Source organism: Pongo abelii, chromosome 13, assembly GCF_028885655.2.
Source record: "Pongo abelii isolate AG06213 chromosome 13, NHGRI_mPonAbe1-v2.0_pri, whole genome shotgun sequence".
NCBI lineage: Eukaryota > Metazoa > Chordata > Mammalia > Primates > Hominidae > Pongo > Pongo abelii.
Window position 1 is genome coordinate 41,740,685 of NC_071998.2, and position 26,161 is coordinate 41,766,845.

Consider the following 26,161-nt stretch of genomic DNA (forward strand, 5'->3'; position numbering starts at 1 on the left):
AGAACATTTTAAAGCATTAGCTGTTTCATTTCATTGACAATCAAGCCACAAGTCTCCATTTCTAAAATTCTCTTATAACGTGAAGTTGTGCAGGTCCTGTGACTTCTAAATGTTAAGGAAGAGGTTTTTTTTCCCTGCTACTCTATTTGGTTTCACAATAGAGCCAGATCAATAGACCTTTTGTACTTATCTTCCATTACTTTCCATCAGAAGCAAACACACAAAATAAATCCCCCTCCTGAGTAATTGCTAGTTGTGCCCTCCTCAAGCAAAACTTTGGTAGTAAGATAAACTTCAGTGTCATTCCTGTCCCTGGGGTTCTTTTTAGATACTGGGAGAAGAGCAATGAGCAAAACGGTCTCCTTGTATCATGGGGAGAGACTGTCAAGCCTAAAGTGAGCCTCGGATCTTCCTAATGACCTCCTGCTGGCCCAGCTGGATGCAAGACAAGCTCGTTTAAGCCTCTGCTGACCTTTCACTCCTCCACTACAAGAACCACACCAGTCATTTCCACCGTCTTCAGAACTGTGTACCAAATAGACCACAAAGCTCCATGGCTGACGAATGATTTCCTTTTCATGATGCAAAGAGATTTTTACAAATTTCTATTGATGAGAGTTAACATTAAGTCTCTTGTGGCATTATAACGTCTGTTGCACAAATACAATGCTTCTATATAACTCTTATTTTTACCTTCCTTATAAAGGAACAATCTACTGTTCTTGCCAGCATTATCTTGAAAATTCAGGCCAAAATATCTGAGCAGAATGCACATATTGAGTGCACCGGTGGTATTTTTCATGAAGAGACCACTTTGAAAGGGTCTTCCTGATTTCCACGTCCCTCAGAATCTATCTGACCTTCTCACAGACTTTATTGGTGTGAATCTTTCTTATATTTAACCATTTATTTGAGATGCTCATTTTTGTAGCCCATCTTTTCTTTTTAAAAAACGGGCTGTTTTCTACCCAGAAGAGGGTAGTAAGACTGTATGTGTATGTTAACATTCACTTGTATAACTCGGGTAAGTTCAGTTTTGTCTTAGATGAAAGGCTGCTATCAACTCTTTTGCTGTAAGTGATCATTCGTGGTTGTACTAAGAGGAAGGGATACCTTCTTTGCCTAAATTTCATAGTGAAGGTTTAGCCATGAAGCATTTTTTTTCTTTTTTTAAAGCCTTCTCAGAAATAATGTGCTTGCCATAAGACTCCCACAAGCTTCAAATAAATGAATGTGGCAGAATTGGAAAGAAGCTTGTCCTTGCCAAAAAATTGCAATGTCATAAAAGAGGGATTTGGGAACCTTGATTCTTTAGTACCAAGATATGTGTGTGAGGGAGAGTCAGGCAAGCTAAGACTGAGGAAGAAAGAATATTTTTTAGGAAAGGACAATTTTTCTTCAGTTATTTCACATAAAACTACACTTTTAAAATATACCTAGATTTTATGTCCTGATGCAAGCTGCTTGAATTAAAACAGGAGTTGTAAATTCCTGGTAAAAAGCTGTTATGCCTAAAGTGTTAGTGATCCTAACTCTAGTACTTTATAGAGTCTATTACTTCTTTTAGTAACTAGGGGGAAAAATGTTACCCACTTCTAGTTTAATTCTTTTTGTTGCTTGCTCTAATTTTGACTTTACCTTAGGAAAGAAAAAAAAAAAAAAGACAAGTGTTTCTAACAGAATATATGTAAGCGGTGCCTCAGTATTGCTATTGCATATATCAATCTGAATTATTACCAACCATTCAAAAATTGTGCTAACGTTCTAATCTAAATTCATCCACGTAATGTATATGTGTGTTTATACACAAACATCCACATAAATAAGAATATCAAAAGACAGATCATTCTTAATTGCCAGGATAGACATCTACATCTTGGAAAGTGATGTATGAAGTAACTTTATCACATTGATGGGAAATAAGGTTTCATAAGTAAAACAAGACCCATTTGGGCACCAAGAACAACAGACCTGCGGCTGGAAGCCCTGTAGGTCTGATGGGCAGCAGAGGGGAGCCGCTCTAACTCTGCTGCCTTTTTAGTCTGCTCTGTCACTGAGGGGGCACTGGTGGGTCAGTTCGCTCACTCGTAATTGTGTTTTACAGACTTCTAAAGCAATTGGCTCAGTCAGTCCCAATTCAATAAAAGTGGAGAGCAAGAGAGAGAGCACTTTTGTTCTATTTTTTACTTGAAATTATTTCATTCAGCAGTCTGTCTTTTTTATTACCAGGACTTGACATTAGCACTCCAAGCTATATTAGCATCCATTTCAGCAGTTCAGTAATGGTATTAAAAAAACACTTAACTTCAACGGTGAATGGTTGTATGACAGTACCATAAAAAATCCACATTAAAAAAAACTTATGTATTTGTCCCAGCAAATTATTTTTCACTTGTTTAACCACTTCAAAACTATATTCTCATGATGGGTATTCACGAGGACTTTCTTGTTCTCAGCAACAGCTAACAGTGGTGCTCGGTTGATTAGGGAACTAAGGAAAGAGCAAAGGGAAATCCAGTGAAGAGAGGGTAGGTAAAGATGCTGTTTACCCTGTAGTTAGATTACCTTCCATTCATCAGCGGAGATGGAATTGGCAACCTCAGAGCACCCAAGGTGAAATTCTTGGATCCTCATGCGTGACTGGGATTTGATTTTGAACCCAACACTCTCCAAACTTGGGAGCAAAGCCTAACTACTTTGGCACTGCAATGTGCTCATAAATGACTACATTAGTTTCTAAATTTTGATTAAACATTCAGTAATTAATCAATGGTAGACACGAAGCAGTTGGCAAGGTCCAGAGCTGCAAAATGTTTAAGACATAAAACATTACGAAGTAATTAGAATATGCTCCTTCAAGAGAAGGATTGCCTTCAATAAAGAAGTAAATGATAGCATCCTGTTTATTGTGGACGTAGGCAGCCAAAGCAATATGATAAACTGCTGGAGATACACATATCAGTAATCATCCACATTATTAGTGCCATTAATCATAATTCCAAAAATATGACAGCAGCAGCCAACTTTTTGACCAATTTTGCTTCTGCCTGTTGGCCATTATAACTTCACTAATAGACTGCAGAGCTCCTATGCGTGGCAGTTTGCATTGAGAATGGAAGGTTAATTATATTTGAGCTGCTGATTTCTTCTCTCCTTGGAAAAGGCTTAGCACTTTGACAATCCCAGGGGCTCACTGTTGTTAAATCAGTAAAAGTACTTTATTGAAATTTTCTTTGTTGGTCAGGAATGAGATGTTTCAAATGAGATATAAGCACCAGGCTGGAACAGTTGCTAATGCTTCTTGCTTCAAAGTGATCCTTGGGCAGCAAGATGAACTCAGTGGTTTCTTTAGATCACTTTGCTCTCTCATTTCTCGGGTAAAAAGTTCAGTGCTATATGGTGATACACCAGGAAATCACACAAGATTAGTGGTAGTCTCAACATGTATCTGTATGATTAGGATGTTGGGAGTGGTTAATAACATCAGAGGGAATAAGTACTTCTTTAATACAAAATCCTGCGTTTCAGACTCTGCCTGTGCAAATAAAAAGTAAAAAGAACTTCACAAAAATCATCCGTTTCTAAATATTAAAACGTTTAGTAGCATGCATGCATTGCTGGTTGGTTAAATGAAGTTTTCATGTTTTGGCTGGTAGTTTTGACATTTAATCAAAGTTGTAAATTAGATTATGCTCACTCTTTTTGTTCAGGTGTCTTTATTAGTTTCATTTTCAACACAGAATTCTAGATAAAGCCATAGCTAAATAATAGTATTGATTGTCCTACAAAATAGTGTCACCTCCTTGGGGAACTCATGCATCCTGAATGTTATCTTTTAAGAAGATCATAAATTAACCATTTTAGGCTGGGCATGGTGGCTCACACCTGTAATTCCAGCACTTTGGGAGGCTGAGGCAGGCAGATTGCTGGAGGCCAGGAGTTCAAGACCAGCCTGGCCAACATAGCAAAAACCCATCTATACTGACAAAAAAAAAAAGCTGGGCACGGTGGCACATGCCTGTAAAAATTAGCTGCTATTATTTTGGAAATATATCTTCTAAAATCTTCATATAAGTAAGACTATATAAAACAAGGAATGGAAAGCTTGAGGGTTAATTTGTCCAGTGTAAATATAAAACTCAAAGCTCAGATTTATTCTCAGTAAGTCCTTAAAAGATGCCAGGGCTCATGGCTTTGCTTTTTCTTACCCAACAATAGTAGTAAACTGAGCACCATATGAGCTGTCTGATTAAGAACACTTCCAAATGCTGTGAAAACATAATCCTGTTCACAGTGTAACACTCATCTCACATTACAGCGCAACAGGTACCTATTGAATAATCAGCACCGTTGAGAAGCCTCGATGTCTCAGATACAACTCAAAAGTAGAATGGTTAGGGAATGGGGCTGCTGGATATCAATTCTACACTTAACCTGTGCATCCAGCATACACATTTTCCATCTACCAATCTGCCTTCCCAAATGCCATCACTACATTAACATTTTTTATGCATTCCACAGCAATGACAAATTGTTTTCTAACTGTAGCGCCAGATTTAGTATGCGAAAGACATGTTTGCCTCTGCCAACAAACCAATAATTCTCACTAACGTCTTCAGAGTTACAACATTTATAAAGTTGCAAAGTGGAGTAAACAAACCATCTGTTTGGCTTTTCCATATATGTCATGCTTTCTTATTAGCATATTACGATTCATTTAGTAAACAAATTTGGTGATTTCGTTCACGTCAAAGTTAGATCGGAAGCTTGAAGATGATTAACATTCCTGGGGCAAGCACATTAATACATTGCTTCCCCTGCAAAGTTAAATGGCTTCTCAGGAGAATCGCCCCTTGTTGACAAGATGAGACTGTCAATTTTGTCTGCTTGCCACATTAGGGGCCATACGGGGATGGCAGGCTCTGAGAGAGGGGAGTCGTGTAGGCAGCATAATTCACTGTGAATTGAGAAAAGAAGTCTAATTCTGATAAATGGTCGACCCCAATACATCCTACCTGTTATTACAACAGACATGCCGTATCTGTGCAGTAAATTAGCTAAACCCCTAAAGAGTTTGGTGGGAGCTTATCTTCAAGTGAATAATTTGAATGTAGAGGAAACTGTCTGCGTGACTAGTATGGATGATTTGTTTTATATTGAAAGGGGTTGAAATGACTGAGTTTCATACTTTTAATTTGCAAGAATTTGCTAAGATTTTGTTTCTTGCATTTAATATGTACTTCCTTGCATTTGGGGCTTTTTGAGTGTTACCCACTAGAATTTCACATTGAATTTTCTTCCTGAGCTAGGGGATGGTTTTCAGATCTTTTGGACAGAATCTTTAAATAATAACCTGTAGAACAACTACTAATTTTACAGAAAGGTATGGTGTCAAAAGTATCATTTTGTGCACAGAGCCATAAGCATCCTATCGTTAATAAATGATAATACAAAAATGTTGAGGTAAGTGTAATAGATAGTATTTTAGCAATCCAGATAAGAAAAGGACTAATGAGAGGCAGAAGTTTTAATTTTTCATTTCTGTGAATTTTGATAGCAGGTTTACATTTCTACTCAAAAGTATTGTTGACTCAGTAGTCCTACAATATACTTAACCCTAGCATCTAGACTTACCCAGATTGGATATAAATTTATCTCTCTCCCATTCTCCCCATATACATATATGTACACACATACATACAGACAAATAGGGATGCATATGGTATGTATATATTATTTTGCTATGTATGTGCTATTATGATCATTCTGTACAATATCATTTGAGAATTTGCAAATGTGTGTGTTGAATGGCAGAGTTGAGCTGGAAAATAAAGGCAAAAACTAACCCAAAGTGGGGCCTCAATTATTTTTCACTTGAGGCATTCTAATTAATTATCAAGTATTTTGTTTCAATTCACTAAGTTCAGAATGGCTCAAATCTGATTAAGAATTAAGGCACTTCATGCAACCTATTCAGTCTCTGACTGCCACAGTCTTACTTTCTAATTTGGTCATGCAACTTGTTTGTTTTTTTTTTGTTTTTCATGTCTCCCCTGTATCTTAAAGCCAAGTTTAAAACCTCAAAACACTTTCTTTAGATAGTGTTTTTGTTTTTAGTTTTAATTTTTATGGTCCAGACATCACATTAAATCTAACTTAACGTGATGAGAAAGAGAAGTCCAAGGCAAGACTTGCTTTCTCTCTAAAGGGCATTTGCACTTACTTGACTACGTTTGATGAATTTCATGTCTTCTGTGGGTGCATGGTAAAGTTTTCATCAAAGGAACAGAAAAAGACTGGTAGTCCACTTTAGTCCAGTTAGAGTACTTCCACTCAGCATTTCAAAGAAGAAAGAAGTTTGGTTCTGCAGCACCCTCCCCTCAGTCCAAGCTTTTGTAACTTTTTGCTTTTAAGGGTGATACTGGTCTTTAACAAGCTTTTGGTAAATTCACAGTATAGAAAGAGTACAGAGGTTTAAAGGAAGCATTTGTAATTCCAAGCATAGCCCAAGTTACAGGGCTTTTTCAAGCCCTGATTTTGTGGCATTCCTTTATAACACTCTAGGGTATTAATAGCGTCAGAATCACCTTTTGTTGTGTCGCCACCACCTTTCCTTGGATATTCTGTTACATGAGTCCTACCTTGGGATCATTGCTTTCTTCCCTTCTACAGTGTATTTTGGGAAATACTTCTTGAAGACTCATGCATATTATTGATGGAAGGGAAACCAATGTACTTTTAAGTACCTCCTCTGTGCAAAGTATTCTACTTTATGTGCAGGACACATAAGATTGAATAAGATTTAGTTATGTTCTTGAAAGTGAACATCTGGGGCTAAGGTTTGGACCACTGCCTTACTGATTACCACTGCACTTCTTAAGACCAAATCCTTACCCCTTCTACCTGTGAACTCATTTTCTCTCTGCATTCCAGTCACTTTTTTTCTGTAAGAGGAACTTCATTCCATATATCTTTCTTGCCTTCCAAATCAAAGCAAGTAGAAACAACCTTTCTACTGTTCATGTTCTTATAGAATGTAGGAAGTTCTAATACAGTCTAGATTTTTGTTAATGAGTATTCTTCCCTCTTTCCTAGAGATAAATATTCAGAACACTAAATCTGTTTCTAGAAAAACCATCTCTATCACTGGAGAGCTCAAAATTGGTTCCTTATTGGATTCTTTGTTCCAGTTGTTACATACAACTGAGTATGGCTTCCTTTGCCAGGGAGTCCCCCTCCTGTTTCCAGCACTCTCTGGCCTTCCTCCCATTTTAGGGTCTTCTCTCGACATCTGATTATCAGTAGGTGAGAGTTCTTTATGTGTCTCTCCCATCTTTTCACCTCTTCAGTTTTGCTGATCCGGATAAACTTGTAATAGTCCTCAAATTGCTATTAACCCTAGGTCTTTGTATCTCATGAGGACAGTATTTTATGACAGCTAATGGTCTGGATTGACTGATTCAAGAGTCCAACAATAGGTCTTTGTCAAAATCAAGTGCTGTCTTTTGTCCCTTCTTTGAAGACTGAACCCTAACCTCTTGGGCAGGATCGGTACCCTCTAAAGAATTTTAGTCTGCTTTCCTTCTCGTGCTTTCCTTCCTTCCACCTTAGGAATACTGTGTGAGTTTGTGAGAAAATCTTCAAGCCCACTATCATGAGAGTGAACAGCAGACTTTCCTCAGTCCATCCTTCCCATCTCCACTTCAAGTGTTTTGCATATGGCATTTAGGAGGATTATTAAACAAAAATGAAATAGATTAGGAATTGAACGTAAAAGAATCAATTCTCTTGAATTGTGGTTGCATAATGGAAATCGACTACCATGAATGAACCCGTGTACTGAAGTTATGAAGAGCAGAGCTAATGCACTGCCATGAGTTCATCTTTATTATTGCATTACACCTGAATCAATTGATAAAGTAGCTTTTTTTTTTAAAGTGAGGGATGGCACTTAATTGAATAAAAGTCAATGTAATTATATTAGCAGAGGCCAACAGTACTGCTGACAGCGGAAAAGGGACACTGTTGAACAGAGTGCCAGAGCTGGTCTACACATTTCTGCACATTGTTTGGTTGACAGATATTGAGGGCTGGTACATCGTCTAATTAGATTACAGATTTCTACTGCTGTAAGTGAGAAATGAAGAGAAAATCTCTTCCTGGTAACATATTGGTGGAGATGTGTAATTTCACAAGTCATCTTAGGGAAGATGTGTCCATCTGGGTGATCAGTGTGTCCTTTTCTCAATGTTAATTTATTCTTCCTTATTCGGTGTGTCTTGATGCAACTGCTGTGTGTCTGGCTGCTGTTTTCTCAGCAGTGAACCTAGGAAGTGGTAACTGCAGATGTGTGAGAAGCAACAGAGTTCTAGATTACAGTCATCGCAAAATGTGTGCTCGTGAAATTAAGAAAGGGGGAGGGTGTTAAAAATAATAAACAGAGGGGTAGGATTTCATGAGCTGCTCATAGTTGGCAGATTGTTTTATCAATAGAATAATAGCGCATAGCGTAACTCTACTTCCACATTCTTGTAATAACTCTGGTGGTGTTGTGCCCACATGTCAGAGTAAAGACCTCACAGTAGGCATTTCCTGCACTTTGCTTAGCAACCTGCACTTGGAGTCATCTGCCATCTGACACCAAGAAAACGGGGAATTACTGTATCAGAGCAGGGACCGTGGGGACAACTTCTGTTTATCATTCACATACCCACACACTGCATGCATCTGTTTAGAACTCATTTGTGGATGATGATGCTGTGAATTTGGTTTCTGTTAATTTAATTTATGATTTTTGGATTATACAGCTGATCTGAAAATCATCAAGACAGCGTATGGGATGATCGCTTATGACAGAAAATAATTTTGTGATCAGAACGTTTTAAATCCCTATTTTATTGTTTAAGTTTTTCAAAACCAGATGTCTAGAATGTGAATTTGTTTTCTCTCTCTCTTTCTCTCTCTCTCTGTCTCTTATTCTTGCTTTCTTTTGTGATCGATTTAGCAAAAGATTAGAAAGCTGATCTTATTGTCACAAGGTAAGCTCAGCCTTCCTAAGTGCAGTTGGAGAGGGCTGCTGCCCTCTGCCCCTTAAAACCCAGAGTTCTGTATATTGTCTTGTGTGGAAAGGTGGAGAAGTCTTCCCCACCTTTCTTGTCTCTGAGGCACATACCTCTCAACCATCTCTAGGAAATATCACCCGTGTTTGTCACCAAATGGAATGACACATTTTGGTCTTCCATACTTTTAAGTGTAATTGGGAGGTCTGTTGAACTTTATATCAGCCATTTAGGTCATTTCTTTTATCACAATTACTTCTCCAAGCTGTAGAGCTTCCACCAGTATTGAGAAGCTTTTATTTATCTGTAGATATGTTAGTTTATTTTTTGGAAGGGTAACCTTCAATTTAGGTACTGTTGAACATGTGAGCCTTTGCAGGTGGAGAGAGGTATGTGCCCAAGGGCACTTTAAAAATAATGGGGGATATAAATACAAAGACAATGTTTCCAGATAGATGATAACATATCAGGCTTTGTAAATCATGATGTCCCTATGGATTCTCTGGGACAAATCCTGTCTTTTTATATATATATATAAATATGTATATGTATATACATACATACATACAAGCAAAGCACTCAGTGAGTAGAATAAAAGTTTTGCTTGTCTAAGAAGTATGGGTTCCAGTTGTTAAAATAAAGGAACCCTATGTTATTGTTGTGCTTGGTTTTTTTTGTACTTACTGTGTTTTAATTTTTGTACCTCTGGGTTTTTTTTCTGTTGTTCAGTGTGACTTTTTTTAAAAAGGTGGGTGGGTTTTATTTTTTAAAAAGTTTGTTTTTTGGTTTTTGTCTTAAAGAATTAAATTTTAAAGTAGAATTACTCAATGAAAATATTTTGGACACTAAAATGCACATACTTCTAAAAAGTAAATGTATTTTATTATTAGATTTAACTGGGATTCCCAAATCATTCTGAGAAAAGGCATTCGTGCTGTTAAAAGACAGTCTGTAACCCTATTTCAAATTGCTTAATCTGTTAAGCTATTGTTTTTCCTTAAAACTTGAAATGTGGAGGGTAGAGACGGAAGATTTCATTATTTTTTGAAGTTATATCTAAATTATCTAGACTACTTTTTTAAAAAATGAATTTTTTCCATACCTCAAAATACAGTGTGTGCTGTATAGAAAAGATGTTTATTTTTTCTTGTTTTTAGGTAAATTTAGACTATTCCATTTAGACAAGCAGAAAGTTTCTATTCTTTTTTCTTATTTAATATGTATTCTAAAATCTCTGCCATGAAATTCTCTGCAGCTGATGCTGCTACATAGTAAAACTAACAGGGTAATCATTGAGAAAAGGGTGCATGGGTTTGCATTCATCCTACCATTGACAGATTCTACTCTCTTATAAAAATAAGATAAAATAAATTAGATAAAAATAAATTAGATAAAAAAAAAGATAAAATAAATAAATAAAATAATATTTTATTTTATAAAAATAAAAATAATGTTAATGGAAAGCTCTCCTTAGTGCACCTCCCACCACCACCACTAACTCCCAGATCCTGAGGATATAGGGGAATGCTTGCTTTTATAATGGTGTAATTAGCAGTGAATGTGCTTATTTGATACCTAGTGAAAGCTGAATCAATTTTAAAATGCTTTCCTTTTTCTCACCCCTCCCCACCCCCATCCACCTACCCCCCCTTCCCTCTTGTTTTCCTAGACACAGTGCCAACATAAACCTACATCGTAAACTGTTGACCAAAGAACTCGATGACATGGGCCTGGACTCATCGCAGCCCTCCCTTAGCAAGGACCTCCGCGATGAATTTTTGGTGAAGATCTATGGTGCCCAGCACCCCATGGGGTTCGATGTCAGGGAAGACGCCTCCTCTCCTGCAGGGACTGAAGACTCCCACCTGAACGGGTATGGGAGAGGCATGGCGGAGGACTACATGGTCCTTGACTTGAGCACCACCTCCAGCCTCCAGTCCAGCAGCAGCATCCATTCCTCCAGAGAATCCGACGCAGGCAGCGATGAGGGGATTCTTCTCGATGACATTGACGGGGCGAGTGACAGTGGGGAGTCGGCACACAAGGCTGAGGCCCCTGCCCTCCCTGGCAGCCTAGGGGCTGAAGTTTCGGGATCTCTTATGTTCAGCAGCTTGTCTGGGAGCAATGGTGGGATCATGTGCAACATTTGCCACAAAATGTACAGCAACAAGGGGACCCTGAGAGTGCACTACAAAACTGTGCATTTGAGAGAAATGCACAAGTGCAAAGTCCCAGGTTGCAATATGATGTTTTCCTCTGTACGAAGCCGAAATCGGCACAGTCAGAACCCTAATCTCCACAAAAACATTCCCTTCACTTCAGTAGATTAGTCTCAGAATGGACACTACAAATGCCAGCTCTCACCAGATGGCCTACGTGTTTGAACTGCCATAGTCAGTGTGCGCTTATGTACTTGGTGTGTGTGTGTGTGTGTGTGTGTGTGTGTGTGCATTTATGTATGCTCTGTGGCTACATATACACACGTATTTCTTTGAGATAAACAAGATAAACACTAGGTGCTTTTGAATTTTTTTCACTTCCCTTTATAGTTTTGGGAAAGGAGTGGGATCTTTGATTTAAGGGTGAAAACAGAGTACCCCTTTAAACACACACACACACACACACACACACACACACACACACAGTGTGCAACTAGCCCCAGTTTTGACAGAATAATTCTTGGTCTTCCCCAAAGAGACAATTTGTTGTACCCATGACTGTTGCCTGCAAAAATAAAAGGGAAAAAAAAGAAAAAAGAAACAAAAAGGAACTTCTTATAGTTGTCTTTTGTGAACTTTAAGGTTTTGAAAGAATCTTCAATTAAAGCATGGCAGATTCACCTGTAAATATTTAGCCTTGAGGGGCCATTGATGTAAAACAATTGTATTGATGGTTGTTTAACTTTTTTGTTTAATTTTTACAGTTACATCCAGCTGTTAGATATGCAGGAAAAGATAGTTTGCTGGCTAGCTCTATTCATTTATGTTAGCATTAATGCACATTTAAAAAAAAAAAAAAAACCATGGTCTTGTTTTTACTACCTGTTAGATATAGTGATAAAGAGGTGCTGGCATGCTTTACAGCACAGATCTGATTTTTTAAAATGTCCTGTACTAGTACATAAATCCCGTCATGCACTTTTTTTCATACACTACAAGGGGATGTGTAATAACCATGCTTCTTTTTTATCCTTAAACTATTGCCATACTTCAGTAAGTGTCTTTTTTAAAAAAAATTCACTTGTATAAAAATGGTCTGGTCAGTATAGGGCACAGATGCCAAACAAAGTATTAGTGTTAACACAAAACTGCCAACTTTGCACAAGTTTCCAGAAAAGAAAATACAATTAGTCACTCAACATAACCACAGGCCAATTTGTTGGCCACCAGAAAACCGCTTTTTAAAAAAACACTTGGTGATTCTTTCAAGTGCCGAATGTTATTAGAATCAACATTGCATCTTTCTTGCTTATACGTTAAGTTACATAAAAGGAAAACAAAATTATGTGGTGTGAAACAGCCAAGGCATTTATTCTTCAGAGGCAGGATAATATTTCAGGATACAAAAGCCCAAATTACCCGCTACGGAACAAAGATGAATACAGTAAAAGAGTTGAACACTCATTTCCAAGGCCCTAACGCTTATCCTTTAAAAAGAAATCCTCTGAACTGGGTCGGTCTGTTGTATGGCTGTCTAATTTGTTGCAAATTCTGCAGTCGTACTATAATTCGGGCCTGTTTGGTAGACAAAATCAAAAGGCATTTAACAGCAGCAGTACTTGGAAGCTTTGAAAACATGTGCTAAACTTGAATGGAGCAACACTCCTTTCTGAAAAGCCAGAAGAAGGGGGTTTTAAAGTAGGATCTCTCAATGTTTAGTGTTTTGTGTTTCCCCACACGATTTGTCAGAGAGAAATGAAAGCAAGCCTGAAACCAAGCAATTGAGAGTGAGAAAGAGAAGAGAGACTATTCTCCAAACCTTTTTTGTTTTGTTTTGTTTCCGATGTTTACACATGTTGCCTGAGCTGGTTAACCACATCGGCAGCCTCAGCTACCACAACATACTGACTAAATGATGATATTTACTCAAGTTCAGTCTGCAGCCAAAACCATTAGGGTGTGCATTGCAGACTGTTTTGTTGTCTTTTTATTTTTCCTTTTTTTTTAAGTGGAGGGGAAAAGAAGAGATAAACAAGGAAAATTTTGTCAAACAGTACACAATAAAGAGAATGTATTTCTTTTTTGCATTTAATGGCCTCAGACATTTCTCTCATCAGTCTAAAAGTTAGAAATATCCCTTTGTTTTAACTTTTATGTCGTTTCCATTTTTCATGTTTTTGTGATTATTTTTTCTATGTTCACATCAGCATTCACTTCCGTTAAATTTGCCAAAGGAAACTGTTAATATGTTTCTGTTGTTATTATTATTCCTGTAGGATTTATTGTACCTCACAGTATTTATTGTTTCCCAAAATAAGCATCATTAGTTGGGGATTCAGTATTTTTATTTGTGAAAATTTCAGAAACAATAGATTCTTAAAGATAAGCTAGCTATGTCTAGGAGCTTTATCTTTTCACCTCCTTCAGAGGATGCTATGGGGTCCATTTTAATTCTTCGTTTGTTCTACAGGGAGGAAAGACCAAAAGTATCTGCAGTACAAAAGAAACTATATCAAACACTATGTTAAATGACGAGTGTTTATGGTAAAAAGCTGAGGAATTAGTAATAACCGTTTTTGTTTTCTTGTACTTTGAATTCCCCAAAGTCTTAATTGCTTTATTTTGGTGTTGTGTTAAATTGAACAGACAGAGATGTTTTCCTTTGTTTTATACCATATAAGACTCTGTACAGTATGTTTGTGAAAGATTGAACTAGAATAATGAAAGTTTGTTTGCAAACATTTTGGTCCTCTCAGCGTTCTCTGTATTGTGCTGTTGCCCCATTACCAAATGATTAGATTCAAAAAGGGTGGGAAAAGATTTTTAATATCCCAACAAAACATTATAGAAACTCTGGCTTTTGTAGTGTGCATAGACTACATGTAGTTTTATGAAAATAAATACACATTTTTATTTCAGCAACTTTGAAAAGTTACACTCAGTTGAGTTACTAGAACTCATCTTGTACAACAGCAATGTTTAGTTTGTTTAATTTAATGTCAAACAAAAGGTCAGATAGCCCTCGTGAGTGAATTACATAGCTGTCGGCAGGTACATGCACCAAGCTTAGAACAAATGTTTGTTACTTGCTGCAAACCAAGCTAATGTGTATAGCCAGTTAGAAAAAGTCCAGAAGTAATGAGATTCTAGAAGTAGAGTTTCCCTTGCTTGGAAACATGAATGTGTTCACCTGTGTTTTGTCAGAGAAATGGCAATAAGTCCTGGACAGCTGACACTTTTTAAGTATCTCCCCTATTTGCTACTACTTTTGTGCCTCAAGTGCCCAGTCGTTATGGTGGCCTTCTAAATGAGTAAATAACATTTTCCAATATAAAGCCTATTTGCTTAAAAGGGACGGGGGAGTGGATGGATGTAGTACATGCAATGGAAAATCATAAAATGTACAATTCTTCTGTTCTCAAAGTATTGCTCGTTCTTGAGTGTGTGGCTGAGTGTTATGTTTTGACTTAACTAGAATTCTAGTTAAGATGGTGATCCCACAGCTTATTTGCAAACAGGAAGGATAAAGAGATCAGCATTTTAGTCATTGAGCTCTTCATCTTTGCCCATTCCAACTCATTTGCTTTTTCATAGGAGTTTTTTGTTGTTACACAGTTTCTCTCAAGCCGCATGCATTCTATGCTGGCTGAAAATCAATAGTGATGTAGATGTTCATCCAACAAGCTTTTTCCCATGTGATTGGTTTTAGCCAGAGTTTATCACAGGTACAAAATTAGGCGGTATGACTGTGCATGTTCTCTAGCTGATGTTGAAACTTACTGTCTTGATCATTTAAAACTATGTTTTTGTAAATATCAGGTTTAGTGCGCTTTCGGGAATATCTGCATGCTATGGAAAGAGAGAGAAAAAGGATAGATAATAAGTAATTTGGTTTAAAAGTGTGATAAAAATCCTTGGCATTCTTTGTTCTGATATTAATTGTATTTAAATAAGTCAACCCAATGTAACTCATTCCAGATCTTAGTCCAGCTGCCCTGTTCAGCCTGATGCCTTTTAAAGGTTTAAAGGTTTAAAGGTGTTAATGTTTTCCTTTTCAACATGGCAAACATTTTTTAAAACCTTTTTGGCACAATGGTGCCACTGTCCTCATAGTGTTATTTCTTTGGTCATGAATTTTCAGGCCCTTCCAGTAAGAGGAGAAAGGCACTTAACTGGTACTGGTTAACAGCCCCATTAGTATACATTGCTCTAAGGAAAAAAAAGAAAAAGAAAAAAAACTTTGAATATATCAAGAATGAGCTGTTCCAGAGGCATTCTCCTCATTTTACTCAGGAGAAACTATGCACTAGGTTCCCACCAAATACAATGTGACCTTTTTTTCCCCTTTCTCTGTACACACCCCAGATGTGTGCCAAGCAAATGAGAATGAGGGCCGTTGACAATGAAAACATAAAGAAGCTAGTCACCAGATTGAGATGGACATGCTGCTAACTGCTGACAGCTTGACCTGAGCAGTCCTAACTTGTATCTGGTCTGTTAGCATTGGGTTAGATTGACTAACAGAGTAAATAAAATTCAACTGTCATAAGACACGCTACATCTGCTATCATCAAGAAACAAATCATCCAGAAGAAACTTTTTTTCATCCTGTGGTCACACCCTTTTCTTAAGAGCTTCTTTTTTAAAATTATGACAAATGAATTTCATTCTTTAAAATCACTTATCTTCTCCCAAACTTGAAATATTTAAATTAGGTTGTTTTGCTTTTCCCTCTCATTGTTTATTTTTTTTTGGGATGGATCTAAATGAGTAAGATGAGCAATAAAAGGTACCAAAAAGACTGGAGGGATCACAATGTTTTCATCAGAACTAAGTAGAGGGTCGGTTCCTGCCCTGGTTTTGGGGTAGCTAGAAAAGGAAATCGTGAATGTGCTGGAAATGTTGGCTCGAGAGAAAAGACTGGCATAGCTCTGCCTCGCAGTGGGTGAGAGCGTATTGATACTAGGGACCTGCAGAGTTCCCATGACCAGGTGAGTCGGCTCTGAGGAAGGGGTTAGGAAAGCAAGGACAGCTGCATGGAATAGCTGAAGTTCCTTTGGGGTCAGGAAGAGCCAACAATTGTGGGGTATGGTTGCTTTTGCTTTGTTTTTGAGTGGGAAGTCTTGCTGGAATCCCCTGAGAACCAAAAGATGCCAGGGGTCAGCGAGGCTATAGAAAAGGCCAGTGGTAACACCTCGTTTTCATCCTAACAGAGGAGTAGGTGCGAATGGCACCAGCATGGATCGTTCCTTTCTTGATCATTACTCGTGCTTGCCACTGTAGCAACACAACAAAGCCATGATTGTGATTAATACTAGGCTAAAGACCTTGATCAAAATGGGAGCTCATTTACTGTTCTATGAGGTATATAAGTAACTTCTCTTCATATTTTCCCTCAGAGATGAACCACGTGTGGTAGTCTTGTTTGCGTTAGTACTAAGGTCATGTTTGATCTGTCCCAGGTGAGTCACATATTTCCTGTAGCTGGAGTGTTGCTCACCATAAATGGTCATTTTCAAACAGTATTATGTAAATCCAGCTGTACGACTGACCAGTGAGTTATCTGTCATCACTGTTGCCCACATACCCGTCCTTCCTTGTGTAGTTTCATCATCCTCATCCTTCCCACATCTTGCGCAAAATGATTTTCTGTGGTCATTCGGCAATAACTGTATGTCACATACTGTCTTTTTGGCATTTGTTGAAAAATCCAAATGCTTAATAACAGAAGGTTAAAAAAAAACTAAGCGTTTTTACATGTACACTGAATTGGATCAGTATTATTGTTCATTATAATGCTATATATATTTTTTGGAGCAACATACTATAGTTGTCATAAAACTATCTTTATTCTTCTCCTCTAAAGTGTTGTTGTAAATTCATTTGACCTTTACTGCAGGAAAAAAAATCTTTTATATAGGGTATGAAGACAAGGCTCAGTTTGTAACAAATAGTGGACCATTACAAAAGAGGAAAGAAAAAAGCCAGGGCTGAGCAGCAAGAAGCTTCAGTTCAATTTCACCTCATATCTTTCTAATAACGTACTTGTCACTTTATTACCTTCCAGTAATGTGAATGCTGCTGACAAGACTGTCACACTAACAGCAGACAACACCCTCTCTGCTTCAGCCCAGCTCTCCTGGCTACTTATTGCCCTGGCCCTGAAGGGACACAAACTAATAGTGTGCTTTCCAGTTCAGCACTTGGCCATCAAATATAAAAGGATGCGTAATTGCCTGTTTATCCCCTTGTGAAGGAGAAATTGACTACAAGGGCTAGGCTTTCCCATAGAGTTCCCTGATGTACACACACATCCACAATCAGTCAGTCTCTCTCTCTCTCTCTCTCTCTCTCTCTCTCTCTCTCTCTCTCTCTCTCTCTCTCTCTCTCCTCTCTCTCCTCTCTCTCTCCTTCCCTCTTGTTCTCCCGTCCTAACATACAAGCACATACACACACCTACTGTGTCTGTGGGAAGCCAAAGGCTGCCTCTCGATGCCCTCTCCAGCTATTAAGTGGACAGTAACAAGATGACTTCTGAAATAAAGAGTCAGTAGAGAGACGCTGTCTGTGACAGCATCCTTTGCTTCTTTGAAAACTTAAGTGTTACAATTCCATTTTGAGAGTAATGGGTGTGGCCCTATAATTAGAGCAAATTTTCCTGCAAATCAGTGGCATAAGTAAGATTATATTGCCCCCTAATCTGTAGGGAAAAGATTAAAATATTTTTCTTCCCCTTCAAAAAGTGCACATGTTGTAAACTGGTTATGCACAGTGGTAATTTTTTTTTCTTATCCTTGGCATCAAACCATGGATCTAGATGTACAAATGTATCTTTCAATGACCCCTCCAAATCCATAGTGTAACATGATTAACTTTTGTCAAACTGGACTGACAATCTAAAAAAGATGGCATCAGGCTTTTGACTTTAATCATTAAAACAAGGACCACCCTATGAGTAAAAGGTAAATTCTCCACTTTGAAGAACTTTGGTAAGTGCAAGTACAGGGAGCTTTAGAAAATTGAGTGATGGGGACCAAAAGTACAAAGGAAGAATACATGAAAATGTTATATTCCAAAATGCCTTGAGCCCAAAGATTGGCTGCTATTTTTGTATATTGAAATACTCAAATGATGGTTGGAAAGTGACTAGTTAGTGACTAAATGAAGTGCAAAATCTATCAAGCGTCTTTCTGGAACTAGGGGATGCCATGCCTCCTTCCAGCCTTCCCGCAGCACATCTCAGAGAAGATAGTTGGTCCCATTACAAACAGTCACATTTCAGTAAGATATTAGCCAGGTAAGACACGTGCAGGTATTGGTATCATCTTCCATGTGAACTTTAGCAAGGAGATAACAGCAGCAGATTTAGGGATAGACAATGTAACAGGTCTATGTTGACAAATCTGCTAAATAATTTCATGAACCAGTCTGGGGACCGGGAAAAAAAGCACTTTGAGCAAGGACTCTTGGGTTAGAGCAAAGGCAATTAGTTGACATGATACTTCTTAAGTTCCTCAGTATGTATATGTTACAATCGTTTATCAGACATCTTAATAGAATCCTAATTGAAAAACCAGTTGCCAAAATTGCACAAGTTCTGCTCACCGATACTAGCTTTCTCCCCTTAACTCTAAAATAACAGGGATGCTTAAGGATGTTTGTAATAGTTTTTTTAATGCTTTGTTTCACTTTTTTAAAAAAGAATCTTTGAAGGGAGGGAAGAGCAGACAGAGGTATTTTAAGAAAAATGGAGAGAAGTAGATAGTATTGAAAGTATATTTCTTGAAGAGAGAGTATCTAAGTGCTATACCAAGATTTTATAAGGCTTCCTGTTGCCAAATGTGATGTTGAGATAATGCACGGCTAAGATGGCAAATCCATCAATTATTAACTGGCTCTGCCCACTTCTGTCATGGAATGCAAGGATTGAGAGGTGACTCTGGGGAGACCCTGGGTGTGTGAGAGAGCTCCATTCATCTGGCCCTGGATATGTTTCTCAAAAGAGAGGGAGAAAGTGCCAGTCCCTGCAAGGTGAACTGACCTGGCACGGTTTCAGTGGGAGCCTCACTGCCTGCCTTTTCCATGCTAGGAGACAAAGCATCCTCTACCCCATCTGTGAATCGGGGCTGTGGCCACTGCGAGAAGTATGATTCATGAGGTATGATGCTCTTGAGCTCCCAGACAATGTGCTGAGTTAATAGGTTCACTTCAGATGTATAAACCAAGGCTGTTTCTTTTTTTAAATCTAGTCCCCAATTTGGAGTATTTTTGCATGTTTTTGTACAGAGTAATCCATTCCTCTCATTGTGTATCTTAATCTCCTCTGACTTTTCTGACTTTTCCATTGTCTTTCTCAATCCCACCCTTTGCTCTTCGGATCTCACCAACCCCCCTTAAAAAAAAAATCGTGTTTGAGCAAGAAGGTAGAACACGCCCTCCCTCATCCTGGTTATAATCGCTTTGGAAACATGTGTTCTACGCTGTCCAGGGTTTACATAACGTGAATTAAGTGAATGAGATGTTCTAGTATTATATCTTAACCTGATAAGACTATCTAAGATTTCTAGTATATGGTGCATTTGCTTTCCTGTGCAAACTTTGGTTCAGCTGCCCTGCAGAGAATCTTACCATTTTCCTGCCAGTGCCAGTATAAAGAATGCAGGAGAGCTAAACATGGGTACATGAAGGTCAGAGGGGTGAGGACGGTCGAGAAATGGGGAGAAGACTTGGGCTTGAGACAACCTGGGCTTTTCATGTGTAGCTCACTCAGCAGTATGAGGGTGACTGACACACCAGTGGGTGGTTTCCAAATGAGGCAAATGCCCATTTCCCCGCTCCCCTCACACTCTGCCTGGCTTCTTCCATGAAGTCCTTGCTGCTTTTCTGCCTCCCCAAAGGTGAGGGGAAGGGGCTGGTTGGGGATCTGGGAAAGCCAGTTCTCTGTTCTCTCCTGCTGGTGATGGACTAGGTCTTTTAGAACTAGCAAGATCCCTCACACAGCTGGGAGAACACATACCTTTCTTACTCCAGACCCATTGGTGTGTCTCCAGTAACAAAATTATTGGACTCAGCCTTCATATTTGACAGCAAAAGTGGCCAAAGGGAACTGAAATATCTTGAAGAAAAGGAATTTTCACCAAGATATGTCCTCTCCCTCTCCCAGAGTTTAGCTGTTTATTCTTTTTTTGTGTGTATATTGTTCTCATCTGCATAAAACCAGTCTCTTCCAGTAAGCCTGCCGCAGAATCAAAGTCTGTACTACAAAAGGTAACTGCACCAAGGATGGGACAGTTTGCATCACCCTGATCTAATCATTGTGACGTTGGTAGCTTCCTAAATACTGTATGTACCTTGAACAAGGGTTTTATTTTTGTTTTGTTCTGTTTTTCTTTTTGTTTTTATTGGTAGTCTAAGGTAATTAAATTTTTTAATTTGCTATTACTTTGGTTGTATTTTCTGTACTATAACTGCCTACAGTATGTCTTTTGCATAAAATGCATAAGGGTTTGGGGATGTAAATGGAATTTTATTCATATTTTGTCCAAATACCTCTTGTAATTTGTATCAAAATTCTTGTACAATTTTTATATTAAAGATTTATCAGTCACTGATCTCTTCTTACCTTTTTGATTTCAAGAAACCTCCACACGCTCCGGTAGATCTTTACAAAATACACCGAACAGCCCTTCAGCTCACAGTGCAATTCACCTTATTTAAGCACACTCGTTGACGAACTCAGAGCCAAGCTGAACCACTATATTATTTAATAGATTTCTCAGGAAGACCAAGCTCATCTTTTGCTCAGATGGCAAAGCTGGGTCAGAGCTGCAGAGGTCCTGGCCACTCCCAATGGAGCACAGCAGACACTGCCCTCCGTCTTCCTCCCCACAGCTATCCCTTCAGGGATGCCTTTTCTGTGACTTTCCAGAAGTCTTTTTCCCAAAGCCTTTGCCCCTGCTCTTTTGAGGAAAAGAAGACTAAAGGAAGAACTTAGGTGTCTTTGCACCTGAGCTTTTCAAAAATAAATTTTCTTCCCAATCCTTTCAAATTTGTGGACAGCAGCCACCAGGATGATGACTTCATGTTTTTTCAGAATGAATGCTTGTCTTTCAGTTTATAGTCTCTTGGCAGCAGCTTTCCACAAATTGTCCTCGTTATAATCTAGAAATAAAACTGGCAGATGGAAAGATGTCATAATCAGCAACATTTCTTCCTCCTGTTGTCCTGCGTGGGGACTATGGGATGAAGCGTAGAGAAGGTGCGTTTTGGGAACCAAACGTTGGGCACACACGGGCATAAAGATGAGAACAGTAAACACTGGGGAGAGGAGGAGGGGCGCGAGGACTGAAAGGCTGCCTATTGGGTGCTGTGCTCACCACCTGGGTGATGGGACCATTCGTACCCCAAACCTCAGTGTCACACAATACACCCATCTCACAAAGCTGCACATGTTCACCCTGTATCTAAGATAAAAGTTGAAATTATATAAAAAGTGCTTTCGACTCACCAGTGTTTAATATCACCCCCACCTCTTGAACCAATCCAAGTTAAAAATTAGACTAACCAAGACTATAACTTTTGCTGAAATCTCCCCTTCAATTTAGTATTGTCTGTTCTCCATCTGCAGAGCCAGATCTGCTCACATCTCCCCAGGTTGTCCTACCCACCTCTCCAGTTTTCCCTGGCCTCTAACGCAGGCACCTAAGCTACCTGGACTCTAGAGCGATGCCCTGGCCCCAGGCCTCTGGACAGGCTGCCTGTACCCCTCAGGCCCCCAGTAAGGAGCTACCCAGGCTCAGGTATCACTGACTGACTGTCTCTCCCAAAGCATCAGGGATGCCAGCCACCTGGCCTTGATGGAGTCTCCCTCCTTGATTTCTCTGAGCACCCATAGATGGGTTTTCAGTGATGGCAAAAAAATGAAAGGTTAAGGAACTTTGGAAAAGTCAGCCTCCATTGAGGCATGTGGTTATTAGATGTCATGGATGTGTTAAGGCACTCCTGCAGGGAATCCAAGTATAATTATGATCTTTTCATCTGTCATAATAAGTCTGTAATCGGCAAGAATTCTCCCTCAAATAGCTCCTCTTTCTCCTTAGGAAAAAAAAAAAAGTTGTTTTAAATGCTATCAAATGATGGAAATACTCCTGTTCAGTGAAGAGGCACCCATGAAGACAGCTCTTGGCACAAAGCTAATCAAAACTGCCTGGGTTGTGGCAACTTGCTCTCCTGAGCCACTGGAAGGCTTGCCGCCTGCTACTTTGCCCTGTGTCAGTTGACAATATGACAGTAGATTAAGTGCTACTAATTTAATAAAGCTGCTCTGAGGCCAGAGCTGATCTATCAATGAAAACTAGAGAGGATCGCATTGGTGGGGGCTTGGGGAGGGGCAGCAGAGAATATTGAATTGCCTGAAGTAATACTGGGGGGGAAAATCTATTGATTCTCAGTGAGGAGCAGTTATTTTTAGTCACCTGACTCTTGGGCACCCAATCATTACCCATATTCATCAAAGCTGTATAATGAACAGAGGTATTGATTAACAGGAGTAGCTGAGGAGATTTCCCAACAGTGCTAGTTCACATTGATAGGTCTCCAATGGGAATACAGGCCATGCAGCCCTGGAACATAACTTATCATGTTCTAGGTCCTTCTGTTGATTTGATTTGGGCGGGGGCGGGGTGGGGAGGAACAGCCTTACACACAGTGCTACCCCTATGACCTTTCTCTGAAACCCTCTTTGGAAAGAAAAGAAAAAGCCCCACTCTCCGCAACAAGTACATAACCCTGCTCTAAGTTTTCTCTCTGTCCAGGCTGGCCATCCGACCTCATCTTTGATTGCTGTGTGTTATCTTGATTTACAGAAATTTGCTGGAAGCTGGGACATGCCAGTCAGAGCTTAGAGCCATCAGGCGTATGAAGCTTTCCCTCCCCTAAAGATCAACATATGGCTTCAGGAAATTATCGTGTTAGGCTAATTGCACCAAGTTGGCATGGTAGGAACATAATGAGTCCCGGTTTCAGCATGCTGACCCCAAACCCAGTGATGCCAGTGCATAGTAACTTTCCAAGCATTTTGCCTCGTGGCAGGAATCCTCATTGAGCTGCTGTTTGCAAAAGGCATTTGGTTGGATTTCTAGCATGCGCCCTGAACCTGCACTGCCGTGTTCCAATCATATGAGGGAGTTTGCTGTGCTGTTCACAGGAGCACTCGTCCTTCCAGAGAGCTAGTGGTGACCCAAATGCCATAACCATCAGAAGCCATGTGCTGCCTGACGGGCAACATGCTGCTTAAAATGCTGATATGTAACTAGAAACCATTAAACTCCAGGGGGAAAAAAGTAAAGGATTAAGACAAGGACAGCTGTAAAAAATAAAGCTCAAATGCATCATTAGAAACCAGAAATTCACAAAGTAAAACTGTCTGTCATCCCCACTGGTCTTAGCAACACTCGACTTGTATATTAATGACATAGTGCAGGAACTCTAAGTCACCCTTTAACCATGGAAGCAAGAGGGAAGTTTCTCTTTACTACAGCCTCTCCTAACTTGAGCCCGGGTTTTTGATAACGTTGAATTTTCTTTGCCTCAGAGTATCCTCACCAACCCGTCTTAATTTGTCTTACCTTGGTTAGCAGACTTTTTCTTCTTCAAGCACAGCCTCTCCCTTCAGCGCTGGGACTTTTATGAATGCCACCTTCAGCCTTGTCTTTACCTTTCTTTACTCTCTTCATCATCGTGTTCACTTCAATTTTTGTTTTCTTGGCTGTTATCATCTTTACAAAAAAAGTTCAATATATTTTTATCTTCCGGGGTTAGACTCTACCTTGACTTCTTTCTAAATGTAAGAGCTTACAGGAAAAAAAAAAAAAAAAATCAAGGGCTTCAAAAATTTTAAATCCAGAGTTCCGTACATTGCGTAGCAACTTCGAGTTTTTGGAATGCTCCAAAAAATGGTTATAAGCAATTGAATTTGGAGGTTATCAAGGTTTGGGGCATGTGCCATGTTATGTGATTTAAGATTATTAGCCACTTCCACCTTTTTAGAGAGATTCATTTTTACAAATATAAGTGCTATTAACAATTCAAAGCACTCTCATAATTCCCCTTCTTTGTTCTTACCCCATGATCTCAATTTCAATTTTTCTTATTTTTTTTCCATAAGTGGAGAATTTCCTTCCAAAGTTTCACAAAGTTATTTGCAGGCTCAAAACAAGACACTTATTTGATTATTTTCAGATGTCACATCAATTGTTCTTCAGCCGAAAGTAATCCTACAAGATGTTATGCTTTTATGCTTTCTGTTCTTTCAAAAACCACAAACCTGCGTGTTTGAAAATATCACTCTTTCCAAAGCCCTCGGCCTCACCCGCAGAGCTTGGAAGTAAGGATGGTTTCAGGCTTATATATGTACTTGCCTTCTCAAGGAAACAGCAAAACACAAAACCCACTCACTTTTCTTATATCAACTGTGAGCATAAATGGGGAGGAGAGGGGTGTGGGAAGCCAGTACGTTGTGAAATCCAGGAAGGTGAAATATAGGTGAAATCTAGGAAGCTGTGTCTCGGATGGGATTGTGTTCTAAATACCTTCAAGATGCAATGTTTCTCTTTCCCTCATAGTTTGTGGTACATAGTAGGCATTCAATTCATATTAATAGCATAACTGGGTGAGTGATTGGGGAATGGGGGTGGGAAGGTGGATGGAGTCATTTGTTAAATGCCAAAGTCAGAGCCAGGCTTAAAACGGGGTAAGCACACCCCATCTCTCTCACTGAACATAGCTTAAAACCCAGACAGATGCATGGGTCAGCCATTTGAGGGCTCTGAAAAGTAAACAGTAAGCAGAAGCACCAAGGACGATGACGAGGCTCCAAAGTCCCACCAAAATAGTGGCACTTTGCCATTTGTTCCCCTCCAGGATGCCCTGGGCCGAACTCATCAAAATCCAAAACCCGGAAGTAGGCATCAGGGTGTGATCAAAGAGGTCTCTAGAAGAAACCCTCTTCCAGTGGGAAAGAAAACAGCAAATGCTCAGAGAGAGAGGGAGAAATTTCCTATTTCTCTTTCTTTTTTCCCCATTTTCCTGTGCCTGCCCCAAACCCACATAAGAAGCAGTGGCAGCAGGAACCGTCAGGGGTGAAAACTCTGCAGGAGGGAATCCTTCTGCCCTAGTGGAGGAGCCATTGTCCCAAGAAGGTGGCAAATTCCCTTTTGCTTTTTATCTCCATCTGTCCTCCCACTGCTTGGCCCTGGAAGTGAGCACAGTGACAGTAGGTGCAGGGCAGAGCACCAGCCTTCTGGCTGGAGGACTGAAAAGGCCAGGCTGAAAAGTCCCAGGGAGACATGGAGAGGGAGGTCCTTGGGAAAGTGACCCCTTAGAGTTAGCAGTTCCTGAGCTTACCCCTGAGGAGCGCATGCACGGGGCTGACAGCACAGCACAGACATTGAGAAGTGTGTTATGGGATAGATGGCCAACTATGTCCCAAACTGGCTACTGGGTGGTGCACACATGGGACAGATCCAAACAGTGCTGCAACGATTTTGGACACTGAACTGATGATGGAACTATCACCCTCAGAAGGCTGGTTGGAACTTGCAGCCTAAACCCAGTGAGGTCAAATGCCTCCTAAAAATCATATCAACATTCTCCATAAGATTTTAACAAGACCCAGAATCTCGTAACATGTGTGGTAGGCAGACTTCTTTTTTTAAAAATTGTGGTGTTAAATATACAAAGCATAAAATTTACCATTTGAATAATTTTTAAGTGTACGGTTCTGTGGCATAAAGTACATCCACAATGGTGTGCAACCATCACCACCATCCATCTCAAGAACTTTTGTGTGTTCCCCAACTGAAACTCTGTACCCATTCAACTCTAACTCCCCATTCCTCATTTCCCTTGCTGTTCTTTCCATCTGTATGAATTTGATGACTGTAG

At 39.4% G+C, this 26,161-nt stretch overlaps 1 protein-coding gene and 1 long non-coding RNA gene across 29 annotated transcripts in view; one reads left to right on the forward strand and one right to left on the reverse strand.

Moving 5' to 3' along the window:
* The window catches only part of BNC2 (basonuclin zinc finger protein 2), a 449,492-nt gene extending 437,667 nt beyond the window's left edge, over positions 1 to 11,825 (forward strand). For 23 of the 24 annotated variants that reach the window (XM_063714199.1, XM_024252087.3, XM_024252080.3 and 20 more), the window contains one exon: positions 10,729 to 11,825. In XM_063714199.1, the coding sequence (XP_063570269.1) occupies positions 10,729 to 11,389 (661 nt within the window). In that variant the 3' untranslated portion in view covers positions 11,390 to 11,825. Of the gene's footprint in view, positions 1 to 9,004; positions 9,039 to 10,728 lie in introns of all 24 variants that reach the window. The other variant, XM_054519827.2, reaches the window with a different exon arrangement.
* The window catches only part of LOC129047833 (uncharacterized), a 29,968-nt gene continuing 15,095 nt past the window's right edge, over positions 11,289 to 26,161 (reverse strand). For 2 of the 5 annotated variants that reach the window (XR_008509618.2, XR_010136503.1), the window contains exons 3-4: positions 23,845 to 23,994; positions 11,289 to 21,453 (exon numbers count right to left, since the gene is read on the reverse strand). This is a non-coding gene — a long non-coding RNA (uncharacterized LOC129047833). The remainder of the gene's footprint in view (positions 21,454 to 23,844; positions 23,995 to 26,161) is intronic. The other 3 variants (XR_008509617.2, XR_010136504.1, XR_010136505.1) reach the window with 2 other exon arrangements.